Raw genomic sequence first — 14,437 nt, forward strand, 5'->3', positions numbered from 1 at the left:
ATTTTCATAAAAATATATATTTAAGATATACAACATGTTTGTATACATACACACAAACACAGTTAATTATTACTACAATAAAGCAAACAAATACATCTATCTTCTCACATAGCTGCCTTTTTTGTATGTGTGGTGAGAGCATCTAAAATCTACTCTTTTAGCAAATTTCCAATAAGCAATACAAATTTCCAATAAGCAATACAGTCATCATGCTGTACATTAGCTCTCTAGATTTATTCATCTTACATAAGGGCAACTTTGTACCCTTTGACCAACATCTCTTCATTTGCCCCAAACTTTTGTCTTTGGTAAACACTATTCTATTTTCTGATTCTGTGCATTTGACTTTTTTAGATTCCACATATAAGTGTGGTCACGCAATGTTTTTCTTACTGTGTCTGGCTTATTTCATTTAGCAAAATTTCGTTTGTGTTAAAAATTTCAAAATTTCCTTCAGTTTACACCATTTGTGACAACAAATGGCAAAAACTCACACAACTCAAGAGAAAAAACAAAAACAAAAACAAAAACAAAACTCACGTCTGTAATCCCAGCACTTTGGGAGGCCAAGGTGGGCGGATCATGAGGTCAACAGATCGAGACCATCCTGGCCAACATGGTGAAACTTCATCTCTACTAAAAATACAAAAATTAGATGATCATGGTGGTGCATGCCTGTAATCCCAGCTACTTGGGATGCTGAGTCAGGAGAGTCACTTGAACCCAGGAGGTGGAGGTTACAGTGAGCCAATATTGTGCCACTGCATTCCAGCCTGGCAACAGAGCAAGACTTTGTCAAAAAAAAAAAAAAAAAAAAAAACCCAATTGAAAAATGGGCAATTGAGCTGAATAGTCATTTTTTTTTTTAAAAAAAAAGACATACAAGTGATCAATAGGTATATGAAAAGATCGTAAACATAGCTCATTTCTTTCTGCTGTTGAGTGATACTCAATTGAATGAATGTTTATTCATTTACCTTGGTTGCTTTTATTTTGGCAATTATGAATACAGCTGCTTATGCATTTGTATGCAGAATTTGTGTGCATGTACGTTCATAAGTCTCCAACTCATTTAGATAATTACCTAGGAGTGAGATTATTGTATCATATAGTAAGAGTATGTTTAGTTTTATAAAATACTGCAAAACCACTTTCTAATGTTGGTGCACCATTTTGCGTTCCCTTAGCAATGAATGAGAGTTCCTGTCAGTTCACAACCTTGCTTGCATTTGGTGTTGTCAGTGTTTTAGATTTTAGTCATTCTAATAGATACGTAATGCTGTCTTGTCTTAATTTTCCATTCCCTAATGATATACTATATTGGGCATCCTTTTATATCTTTATTGGCCACCCATATGTATTTTTTTTTTGGTAACATGTCTGTTCAGATCTTTTGGCCATTTTTTAATTGGGTTGTTTATTTTCTTGTTGTATGAGTTTTAAGAGTTCTTTTTTATTGTGGATACAAGTCTTGTATCAGGTATGTGTTTTGCAAATATTTTCTCTCCATTAGCTACTTGTCTTTTCATTTTCTTAACAGTGTGTTTCACAGAGAAGTTGTTTTCCATTTCAATGAAGTCTAACTGATCATTATTTTCTTTCATGAATCATATTTTTGTTATTGTCTCATAGTTCTTGGATATTCTGTTCTACCTTTCTAATTATTTTTCCTCTTGCTTTTCAGTTTGAGACATGTCTATTGACCTATCTTCCTGCTCACTGATTCCTTCCTCTCACATGTTAAGCCCATCAAAGGCATTCTTCATTTTGTTATAGGGTTTCTGATTCCTAGCATCTTGTTTTGAATCTTTCTTAGAGTTGCATCTTTCTGTTTATATTACCCATCTTTTATTACATGTTATTCACTTTTCCCATTAGATCCTTTAGCATATTAATTGTAGTTATTTTAAATTTTCAGCCTGATAACTCCAAAATCTCTACCATACTTGCTTTGTCTTTAGGTTTTGCCTTTTAGCATACCTTGTAATTTTTAGTTGAAAGGCATACATAATATACGACGTAAAAGAAACCAGTGAATGGCCCGACGTGGTGGCTCACGCCTGTAATCCCCGCACTTTGGGAGGCCGAGGCAGGTAGATCGTGAGGTCAGGAGATCGAGATCATTCTGGCCAACATGGTGAAATCCCATCTCTACCAAAAATAGAAAAATTAGCTGGGCGTGGTGACGCACGTCTGTAGTCCCAGCTACTCGAGAGGCTGAGGCAGGAGAACTGGTTGAACCCAGGAGGCGGAGGTTGCATTGAGCCAACATCGTAGCACTGCACTCCAGCCTGGGCAACACAGCTAGACTCTGTCTCAAAAAAAAAAAAAAAAAAAAAAATTGAATGAGATAGGCTTTTAGTATGAGGTTTCATGTTTATCTGGCTAGGAGTTAGGTTGTGCTTGCTGTTTGCTATAGCGATTGGTGCCATTTTAAATTTCCTCTAGTGTCCTTATATTTGTATCCCCTGTTGTCTTTGGGTTTGCCTAGTGACTCTGTTTTACAGTCTGAGCCTTGCAGTTCTTTAAACTGTAATCCTTTGTTATTACACATGAGTTTTATTGATGTGGTAGTAAGGTGTGGGGAAAGTGGAAGCATTCCATAATCTTAGGATTAAGTCTCAATCTTTTATGGGCATGTTCCTCTCATCTATAGCCTTCACAACGCTTATTAGTTTCCTCCCCTATTCCCTTTGAGATACGAAGGTTTGAGAGGGCAAGAGTTGGGCATTTCACTTTCCACGGGTCGGTTAAGCTCTGGTAAAGCCCATGTTTGTTAAGCTCTGGTAAAATATTTTCTCATAAGAGCAGGCTTTTGTTCAGAAAAACGGAATGCTCTGGGAATATTTCAGAACGGCTACTTGTTCCTCCACTAACCAGGAGATGAGGGGATTTTTCTCTATTTTTCACCCTGAGAGCCTGGTGGGACTCCTGGAGCTAAAAGTCATGAAAGCATGAGGGACCCCCAACCCTGTAAGGCTGGAACCTCAGTTCATTTTCTCTCTCAATCTAGTCTGTCTTCAGTAATTTATCAATTATTCTTTAAGTATTGCCACTAGTTGCTGGCTCTAAGGTGTGGGTTCTCGGTCTCACTGACTTCAAGAATTAATCTCCATGGACCCTCGCGGTGAGTGTTATAGTTCTTAAAGCCGCCATGTCCGGAGTTTGTGCCTTCTGATGTTCGGATGTGTTCAGAGTTTCTTCCTTCTGGTGGGTTCCTGGTCTTGCTGGCTCAGGAGTGAAGCTGCACACATTCATGGTGAGTGTTACAGCTCTTAAGGCAGTGCATCCGGAGTTGTTCATTCTTCGTGGTGGTTTCGTGGTCTTGCTGGCCTCAGGAGTGAGGCTGCATACCTTTGTGGTGAGTGTTACAGCTCATAAAGGTAGTGCAGACCCAAAGAGGGAGCAACAGCAAGATTTATTGCAAAGAGTGAAAGAACAAAGCTTCCACAACATGGAAGGGGACCCCGGTGGGTTGCCGCTGCTGGCTTGGGCAGCCTGCTTTTATTCACTTATCTGGCCCCACCCACATCCCGGGGATTGGTCCATTTTACAGAGAGCCGATTGGTCTGTTTTACAGAGAGCTGATTGGTCCGTTTTGACAGAGTGCTGATTGGTGCCTTTACAATCCCTGAACTAGACACAAAAGTTCTCCATGTCCCCACTAGATTTGCTAGATACAGAGTGCTGACTGGTGCATTTACAAACCTTGAGCTAGATATAGAGTGCTGATTGGTGTATTTACAATCCCCTAGCTAGACATAAAGGTTCTCCAAGTCCCCACCAGACTCAGGAGCCCAGCTGGCTTCACCCAGTGGATACCGCACCTGGGCCACAGGTGGAGCTGCCTGCCAGTCCCCCGCGGTGTGCCTGCACTCCTCAGCCCTTGGGTGGTCAATGGGACTGGGCACTGTGGAGCAGGGGGTGGCGCTCCTCGGGGAAGCTCAGGCATGGCGGGCTGCAGGTCCCGAGCCCTGCCCCGTGGGGAGGCAGCTAAGGCCCAGGGAGAAATCGAGCACAGCACCGGTGGGCCACCACTGCTGGGGGACCCAGCACACCCTCCGCAGCTGTTGGCCCTGGTGCTAAGCCCCTCACTGCCCCGGGGCCAGCCAGTCTGCGTGTGGGGCCCGCCAAGCCCACGCCCACCCAGAACTCTAAGTGGCCCGCAAGTGCCGCGGGCAGCCCCGGTTGGGTTCAGCCAGCCCAGAGAAGGGCTCCCACGGTGCAGCTGCCGGCTGAAGGGCTCTTCAAGCGCAGCCAGAGTGGGCGCCGAGGCTCAGGAGGCACCGAGAGCAAGCAAGGGCTACAAGGGCTGCCAGCATGCTGTCACCTCTCACTACTACAAGCTTCTGCTCTTGGTAAGCTGTGATTCTCTGTATCTATCCCTCTGTCCCATTTGGGGGACCTCAATTCTTTGGTGGATCTAAGAAGAGTTACTAATTTTCAGTTTGCTCAGCAGTTTCCCTTGTTGTGAAGATGAGAATAACAACTTACAAGCTTTTTGCATGTTGAACTGGAAATGAAAATTACTTCTTTAAGGTCATTTTTATATTATAAAAGCACAAAACCTTGAAATATAGAAATAATATATCCATCAAGCATGAAGGGTAACTTTATTTACTTTCCAATATAATAAAGATAATGCCTCTTTCTTGGGAAAAGTTCAGGTCCAATTTCTTCTAGCCTATTCTGAAAGATGCAGATTGTCTAAGGTTGGGGTTTCATAGCTATAACACAGATTTGCATGCAAAGCATCCATCTGGGCCCCACTGTATTACCCCATGAAACTTGGAGGTCAGGGGAACACACATCTGTGGATACTCATGTCATGATGCTTACTGTGCTTTAAAGAATAGTCTTTTGTTTCTGACTCAAAAACGAGTCTTTTTTTTTTTAAGCTGTAATTTTTCATTTCCTGGGGAGGAGAAAATTCCAATGAAATACATAAATATTTGGTTTCATTCTTTTTTTTAAAAGAAAAAATTATTTCCATAGGTTTTTGGGGAACAGGTGATATCTGGTTACATGGGTAAGTTCTTTAGTGGTGATTTGTGAGATGTTGATGCACCCATCACCCGAACAGTATACACTGAACCCAGTGTGTAGTCTTTTATCCCTCACCACCCCCACCCTTTCCCCCGAGGTCCCGAAGTCTATTGTATAATTCTTACGCCTTTGCATCCTCATAGCTTAGATCTCACTTTTGAGTGAGAACTTATGATGTTCGGTTTTCCATTCCTGAGTTACTTCACTTAGCATAATAGTCTCCAATTCCATCCAGGTTGCTGCAAATGCCATTAATTCATTCCTTTTTATGGCTGAGTAGTATTCCTTTATATATATATTATATATATATATATTCCATTTATTGTACATAAGAATAATCAGAAAATTATATTTATTCTGTTTTCCAGTTTTTTTTCTGGGGATTAGAAGATGGCATGGTCATCAAAATAAAGGGCAAAGGATACAATACTCTGCTAAGTTTTTTGTATTTTTTTCTGTTTGAACTTCTATGATATATATATATATCACAGTTTCTTTATGCACAGTTGATTGATGGGCATTTGGGCTGATTCTGTATTTTTGCAATTGTGAATTGTGCTGCTATAATTTTCTGTCAGAATCCTGGAAACTATGCCAAGCTAACTTCTTTGCTTCTAAGTAGGGTCAAATCCCAGAGTTATCACAGTTCTTGATATGTCTATCCACCAAAAAAGACTTACATAAAATTATTTATTGTGGTTTTGTGCATAATAGCATACATTGGGAAATGAACTATTCAAAAGCAGGTGAATAAATAAATGTTGGTATTTCATACAATGGAATACTACTTAGCAATATAAGTGAATGAATTATTTGTATATATAAAATAACATGGATGAAAATCCCAAAATTATGCCGACAAAAATAAGGTAGACATAAAAGAGCACATGCTTTATGCCCCCCCTTTATATGAAATCCTTGAATTACCATGATTAATGCATGGTTATAGAAATCAGAACAGTGTTTGTTTCTATGTAGTAGATATTGACTGCACAGTGCCAGAGATGATGGAGATCTTGATAGGGATGCAGCTGATATAGGTGCATTTTCAAAACAGATCATACTGTACATGCAAGTTCTAAACTCAGTATCCATTTGAAAAAAGAATGCAAATAATTTGAAACAAATTTATCAAAGTTTCACTCTTAAAGAAACACAACTAGTTGTTAATGGTATGTGTGCACTAATTGAGCAATGCACAACTTCTTAAACTTTGAAATTGGATTGAACACTGCTATCTTCTCCTGTTTCACATTGATTATCCTGTGGTACTTTCTTTTTATCATTTCAACCTAGAAAATTCAGTGAGTTTCACAAAGATATAATGTCACCAAAAGGAATTTAACATTATTTAGAGTTGAAATTGAAATGCCTTGAGCCAATAGTTCAAACAGTGTCTGAGAGATATCAGAAGTCAGTGTATTTCCTTTGAACAATTTGAACATTTCCCTCCCTTCACGCTTGTGTGTTTGTAGCAGTAAACCAAGCACATTGGCTCCACAACATGGAAAACACAGGATCGGATGGTTTGCAGGGCTTTTTCAACTCTGAAATGTTATAATTCTATGTTGAGAGGAGATTTTTGTAATAAGAAGATATTCTGTCTTTGCAGCAAGCATATTTAAGGGCACCATCACATTTTGAATTCTGTATTCTTCCTAATGAAAGATATTGATATGCAGCATAGATAGGAGTAATGATTTGAAGTCAGACATATATGGATTTTGCATCCACTACTTACTATCTGAGGACCAGAAAGTCCGTTAAATTCTCTGAGCCTCAGTTTTGTCAAGTGTGAAATTAAGATAATGTCATACATACCTCACTGCAATGCGGTGAAATGAAAGCAATACATGTAAACCTCTCAAGCAAGTTCGTAGCACATTGTTAGTGCTCAATAAATGTCATCTATTAAAATGAGCACTTTTATCATTCATTGAGTTTGAAGGATTTTTTTAAGATGATGAGTTTTTTCTAAACAAATCAAGGAGCTCATAATGTCAAATATATCACTATATTAAATTAGGAGATGCAGACTAAAAGTAAAAATATATGAACCAGCTTAAGTAACTCTTAATCATTTTTCTGACTACTTTCTATCTTGCTTAACAAAACATATCAAATTTTAAAAACTAAGTATGTATTAATTCCATTTATTGTACATAAGAATAATCAGAAAATTATGTTTATTCTGTTTTCCAGTTTTTTTCTGGGGATTAGAAGATGGCATGGTCATCAAAATAAAGGGCAAAGGATACAACCCTCTGCTAAGTTTTTTGTATTTTTCCTGTTTGAACTTCTGGCCAGTTTCTGAAGCTTTCCACCCTGTATCTGTCAAACAATTATTTCTCAATTTGAGCAAAATAGATCTTGAAAATTATGGCATCTCTACCTTCCCTTCTGAACGCATAACAGAACTGGGAAAAGGATGGAGGGAAGAAGGGAGAGAGGGAGGGAGACAGAGAGAAAAAAATCAACTTACACCAATATTACAGATATCTATTCAAAGGTAAAAGAGAAAACTTGTTATGCTTGTTATTTCCATACTTATCAGTTTGCAAATCATTTGTGATACTTGTGCCCTGTTCGAAGAGTTGATTTACTTATTAACATTAGAAAGTGCTTGAGTCAAATAATAACTACTAGATAAGCTTCACATCTGACTGAAGAAATAGAATTAATATCACATTTGACTACTTTTGCCATTGAGAAACATACATTTACCACAGGCTTAAGTACGTGATATTTCTTGAGTAGTATTATTCCTCTAAGCTCTGGCTTCACTGAATAGTAAGGGTAACAACAAAGCGCTGGAACATAGCCAGTCACTGGCACAATAACACTGTTGGGCAACAGCACTCCTGTGGGTCGGCTGTGGCAGGGATTGTAGACTACCCATGAAACTGTAGGGACAGGATCGCTTCAAATTCAGCAGGCAGAAGACACTGTGTAGGACTGAGTGAAATGAATCTATACACTTAAGCACAGGAAATTGAAAACTAATAGTAATGACCGGAGTAAACTAATATTCTTGACATGAAATTATTGGTATGAGATCCAAGAAAAAGAAACCTGCCTACTTACTCCAAAGAAAAGCAATGGTATCCCGCAAGGAATTGATGAATTTCTCTCTAAAATCTTGAAGAATTTATCTACATGTTTATTGTGCATTTTCCTCCACCTTTGCTTTCTCAATTGTCCTGTAAAGGGGGATTTTCCCTACCTATTTCTCTGCCTCCACTGTGGGCCAACATAGAAGCAAAACTAATTACTCAGAGGAGCCATTCATGTACAGAAAGATTATAATATACTCTTACAGAGTCTCATTTTCTTACTTATAAAAACTAAATATGATTGGAGTAAGGTAAGAAGGCAGACAGAACTGAAAGAAAAGACTTGGCCAAGAAGTAGGAGAGAATATATTGTCAGAAAGAGACTCAAAATTGAGCAGTTTATCAGTGGAGACCTTCTCTGTAATCCACTGTCTGTGTCCAACTTTGTTTCCAACAATCCTAGACTTTTGTATAATCTTCGGAGTGGAGAAATATCTTAGGTGAGGACAAAGGAAAATTCATGAGCAAGGTGGAATTAAACAGGATCTGCTGGACATTTCTCTTTGCGTCTATGCAATGGTAAACACATTGGTGATTTCAAAATCTTCATATGAAGTCACTAGTTTGAAGCACCATTTTGAGTTCTAGGAATCTGAAAAATTCTGCAAGAAATGTTCAAAAAATCATTTAAGTTCTGTGTAAGAATTTTAAAATAGCAATTAGATAAATTAATGTGATCTAGAGATTGATGAAATTTCTCTGAAGCCAGGAATGAAGCAAGAGCACAAGTCTAAGAAATAATTGAATGCTGAAGGTCCTCACCGACCCAGGATATATGATCACTGGTAGCTTAGAGCTTTAGTTTTAATGACTGCTTAAGAGAGAGTCAAAGACAAAGATAGGGCCATTGTATAGTGAGGAATTCAACTGAAGACCTTAGTGAAAAGCCCAGACTTAACAAAGACCTAAGTCAAAGAAAGTATTAAATAAGAGATTCTCTGATTAGGATTTGCTTTGGGTGAAGGGAGAAGCAGTAGTCTTCCTAAAATATTTTTGGTCACATGTCTGTTCTTCAGTGGGCTTGCATCCTTAATTCACACTATTTGCAATTAAATAATTTTAATTGAAAGAAGATCTCAGTTTGTAGCTTTCTAGGACATAGAGAAAATAGGTAAATTCCTTCTTGATAAACACACCCTCACATCAAGCTTCAAGAAATTCCCAGAGAGTTTTAATAAACATATGTTCAGAATCAGAGATCATAAACCAACCCAAAAATAAATTAGGCATTGTGAGTGAGCAACAGCGGGACTGATAGCAGACGTCAGCGATATTAGAATTATTACAAATATAATCTGAGTATGACTAAGTTTATACGAATAAAATATGGAATAAAAACATGAGTAAAGACCAAGCATCTATCAAAGATGCATAGGCATAGTTGAGAAAAGGCAAAATTGAATCTTTAGAAATAAAAATATAGTTAGTGAATTAAAACTAAGTTTGTGGTATAGCAGCTTAAAAGAGAACTAATGCCACAGAAGATATAAATGCAAAAAACATATAATTGATGCCCAGAAAGATAAAGTCATAGAAAAGTATAAATATGAGGCTAAGAAACATGAGGCTGAGATAGTTCAGCATATATCTGTGAAAGTTCTGGAGAAAATAATACACTGAAGATAGACAATATTTTACTGGATAATGGTCAAGAATTTCCCAAAACTAATTAAGTCAGGCTGAGGGATACTAACAAGTCTCAAACAGAATAAATTTTCATACCTAGATATGAAATTAGAAAAGCTGCAGAGGACCAAATAAAAAAGTAGTTGCTTAGAAAAAGCAAAGATAAAGGATGATTTACAAAGTAATGATAACTAGATTAACATTTGGCTTCTCAACAGACTTCTCAATGGAAGCCAGAAGTCACTAGAATTTTACTTTCTAAATGCTGAAAGTTTATTTCAACCTAAAATAATACACCCTGCAAAAACAACTTTCAAGAAAGCCAAATTAAAGACTTTTATAAATAAAAAGTCTATCTCCAGCAGATTCTCCCTGAAATAGCATCTAGAGGATATATTTTAGGAAAGAATATACTTTATGAAGGATATAATTTAGAAACATCCTAGAAAGAAGGTCTGAGATATATAAATACATGAAGAACAAAGGGAGGTAATTGGAGAGGGCTTACAGGGAGCTTCAATAGCCTAGGAAATGTTCTATTTCATTGTATTATTATTTATTATGTTATATATGTTTTTATATGCACCAAATGCTCATAATTTTAAAAATAGATGAAAATTATCATCTGATCCCTGTGGAAAAAATATATTTGTATACGAGAAAGAGGAGCATATTACCCAAAAAATCCACAGTGAAAATCAAATCTCTGGGAATAACTCAGAAAAGGAAGCAAAGCAAACAAATATTATTGACAACTGTTTTGAACAAACTGTGTTAGACAACTGTTTCCCCTAAAGTATTTAAAGAGGTGTTTTCAAGAAATACGCGTATCTGACACACGTAAAGAACAGGTCAAGGAGACAACATAATCAACTAGGAAGTCATGGGAATTGCGTAGAGGAAGAATTGACCAATGAAATAGCAATAATAGAACGGGCCTTGCTAGAAAATTGATACAGAAAATTGCATCTGTGAGCTGAAGACAAATTTCAAAGTTCTTTTAGAATGAAGTATAAAATAATGAGGTAAAGAAAATAATGAAAGGACAATAAACATGGAAAACAGCAGAGCTACAAGTAAGAAGATTACAGATAGTGGTGTAAACGAAAGCAGATATAACATCCACAATGTATTTATTGAGTGCCTCCTATTTGTAGGCTCTGGAGTAATACAAGCATATGTCATATCACTTACTACTATACTAACATGTAAAGTTAGCATTATTTCTCCAATTATGGAAAAGGATATTAAGCCACAAAGAAGTTACTTGTTAAAGATCACACAGTTGGAATTTGAGCCTAGGTTTTTCTGGTTCAAATGTTTGAACTGTTTATCATTTTAAATAATATCAAGGAAGGTAAACTTCTAGTTGACTTACTTTGGATTAGAGAAGAAGTCATTTTGTGTTCATAACAGACAAAATATTAGTGCATATAAAAATATGAACACTTTTTTACTCCAAATAATACAGCATATAAATATTATACATATATATCGCATAACATATATATCAAAGGAAAATGGATAATATAATTCATGTGTGAATAAAAATGTCTAAAATCAAATCAACAATTATTGTATTCATCAAAATTGCAAAAGAATAAGCCACAAGTCAAGAAGATTTAAACAAAACTATATGTATAGTTTGATATTAGAATATGTAATATACTATTTTAAAATGTTAAAGGAAAAATGTATCATTTATGTAAACCAAAGGAGTTCAATTACAGGGTAATCTCAGTTGTACTATAAAGGCACTTAATAGCTAAACCATCTTAATAATAAAACGTCTTATTAAATGAGAATATGCTGACTCCTTTCATGAAAAGAATATTTTTCTAACCAACAGGCAAAACTACATTTAAGGTTAAAATACCAGAATCATTCTAAATCAAGAAGCAAGTCACCAATATCATTTTTTAAAAATATTCTAAAATTGTGGCCAATTCAGTAAGTATTAAGAAAGTGGCTGGGTCATAGTGGCTCACACCTATAATCTCAGCTCTTTGGGAGGCTGAGGCAGGAGGATCTCTTGAGCCCAGGAGCTGGAGACCACCCTGGGCAGCATAATGAGACCCCATCTCTACAAAAAATCAGAACAATTAGTTGGGTGTGGTGGCACATGCCTGTAATCCCCGTTACTTGGGTGGCTAAGGCAGGAGGGTCGCTTGAGCCTGGGAATTTGAGGCTGCAGTAAGCTATGATTGCACCACTGCACTCCAGCCTGTGCAACACAGGGAGACCATCTCTAAAAAAAATAGAAAATAATCTTAAGATTAAGTGTTAAATATAGCTTTATAAAGTATACTGAATTATAATATGCAGATGCTATAACTACTCATTATTAAAATAACTTCTAATTCAACTAATTAAAATGTTTTATATTTCTAAATATTGGCATGGTGCAGGGAAATGGGCACTCATATAGTGTTATATGGAGTAGTAAATTTATTTTAAAAATTTATTGACATAAATTAAGAGCTTTGTGTTTGTTAACTACTTGAACTCTATCCTAAAAATTGCCAGATCTATGCAAAAATATGTGCATACAAAGATGATTACTATGTTGCTAATTATGTAATATTACAAAATTGGAATATACATGTCCAAGTAACGAAGAATGCTTAATTAAAATATACTACACGTTCATTAAATTTGGATTTGGAAAGATGTCAAATAATGTGGAATGCTAATATCTTAAGTGGAAAGGGTATATATTATTTTTACACTATGAAAAATATAATTTTAAAATAAATTTTAAAAAGACTCTCTATATCCAGTATGATCACCACAAAGGAAAAGGCTGATGCTATACTTAACATTTATTATCTTTTAGTGATATGATTACAGTCATTCCTATGTCTGTCTTTATGTATTTCTGTATTCAATTCAAATAGTAAGGGGATTAGGGGAAGAGAGAGAGAAAAAGAGAGGTTTCTCGGACCAAAACTATATTTGACGACAATCATTGCCATTACCAAGAAACAATGTATAAATCAGGGAAGGTTGCTAGGTAACCGAAGCAGCATACCCTGGTGGTGAGCTGCCCATTCATGCACTCTCTAGAGAAAAGGGTATCTTGATAAGATAGTTATTTGGGTTCTTGAGTATCAGGACATTTGATATAAAATCATAATGCTATTAAACATTCAAATTATATAACACAATCTTGGATGAAGCAACTAAACCATATTAAATTTGCTGAATTTAATGTGCATGACAGCCAGACGGCTGGCTTCTCCTGGTGAAAGCCTGACTTCGACATGTTCACATCAATGAAAATGTGATCAAGCAGATGATCATAAATTAATTCTCACAAAACTTAGAATATATGGTATGTTTGTCCTCATTTTATAAATTGGAAACTGAAGATATAAAATGGACTTCTTCATGATCACAGAGAAATTAAATGGTAAACCCAGTGTTTGAACATAGATCTTTCTTTTCCCCAAAGTCCTATATTTCCTACTGTATTCTGCATTCCTTAAGGATAGACCCATATTCTTACTGCCTATCATGAGCCATGCATTCATCTCTAATCCTAAAACTGGCACCACAAGGTAGAGATTATTTTAAAATGAACACACACACACACACACACACACACACACACACACAGTTCTTTTCAACCTATTCCAACTCTGAGACATTTATGTGTTTGACTTCTCAGAAGCTAACCATCTCTTAGCTTGTACACTATCTAAATGAGGAAACAGGAAACACCTGAAACTGCGAGAGTAAATGCAGCTGACCCTTGAACAATGTGGGCATTGGGCCCACAGATTCCCTGTGGAGTCAAAACTCTGCATATAACTTTTGACTCCTCAAATACTTAACTACTAAGTATAGAATGATCCATTTTGTAAGTCATCAAAAGCGGTCTTGAATCATTGGAACCCTTCTGCCAGATTGTCTAATGTCAATTTGATTCTGACACTGCTTCTTCTATGTCATCTTCCTCATCATCTGGCAGTGGTTTATAAGTGAGAGGTGACAACGTGCTAGCAGCCCTCGCTGGCTCTCGGAGCCTCCTTGGCCTCAGCGTCCGCTCTGGCCGCACTCTAGGAGCCCTTCAGCCCGCTGCTGCGCTGTGGGGGCCCCTCTCTGGGTCTGGCTGAGGCCGGAGACGTCTCCCTCTGCTTGCTGGGAGGTATGGAGGGAGAGGTGGGGACAGGAGGCAGGGCTGGGCACGAAGCTTGCAGGCTGAGGCGGGTTCCAGGTGGGCGCAGGCTCCACAGGGCCTGCACTTGGTACAGCCGGGGCTTGATCGGAGGCTGGGTCCCATGCGTGGACCGCCATTCCCTCTTTGCGGGGTCGTTGGCCATGATGGCAGGTCTCCATCTCTTTCTTGCTTCCCCTGTTTTCCTCTTGGTTGTCTGGGATGAGCTCCCTCTGGGCTGCAGGAGTGCCCGGGCTAGGTGCCAGCACAGTGCCTTGACGAGTGCCTGTGAGAGGTGAAGCCAGCTGGGCTTATGGGTTGGGTGGGGACTTGGAGAACTTTTCTGTCTAGCTAAAGGATTGTAAATGCACCAATCAGCACTCTGTGTCTAGTTAAAGGTTTGTAAATGTACCAATCAGCACTCTGTCAAAACAGCCAATGAGCACTCTGTAAAATGGACCAATCAGCACTCTGTAAAATGGACCAATCAGCA

General features: G+C 37.6%; 1 protein-coding gene across 1 annotated transcript; it reads left to right on the forward strand.

Annotated features, from left to right (window-relative positions):
* The first annotated feature begins 3,672 nt into the window (after window positions 1–3,672).
* On the forward strand, window positions 3,673–11,588 carry LOC129533069 (T-box transcription factor TBX1-like). Its single transcript, XM_055384728.2, has 2 exons — window positions 3,673–4,358; window positions 7,249–11,588. Exons 1-2 carry the CDS (start codon window positions 3,951–3,953, stop codon window positions 7,264–7,266), a joined length of 426 nt encoding a protein of 141 aa, XP_055240703.2. The 5' UTR covers window positions 3,673–3,950; the 3' UTR covers window positions 7,267–11,588.
* The last annotated feature ends 2,849 nt before the right edge of the window (window positions 11,589–14,437 follow it).

Source organism: Gorilla gorilla, chromosome 3 (genome assembly GCF_029281585.2).
Source record: "Gorilla gorilla gorilla isolate KB3781 chromosome 3, NHGRI_mGorGor1-v2.1_pri, whole genome shotgun sequence".
Taxonomy (NCBI): Eukaryota; Metazoa; Chordata; class Mammalia; order Primates; family Hominidae; genus Gorilla; species Gorilla gorilla.

Bases quoted from the DNA above. Each gene is read 5' to 3' on its own strand.
- LOC129533069 (XM_055384728.2), top strand. From the start codon at position 3,951: ATGGCGGGCTGCAGGTCCCGAGCCCTGCCCCGTGGGGAGGCAGCTAAG.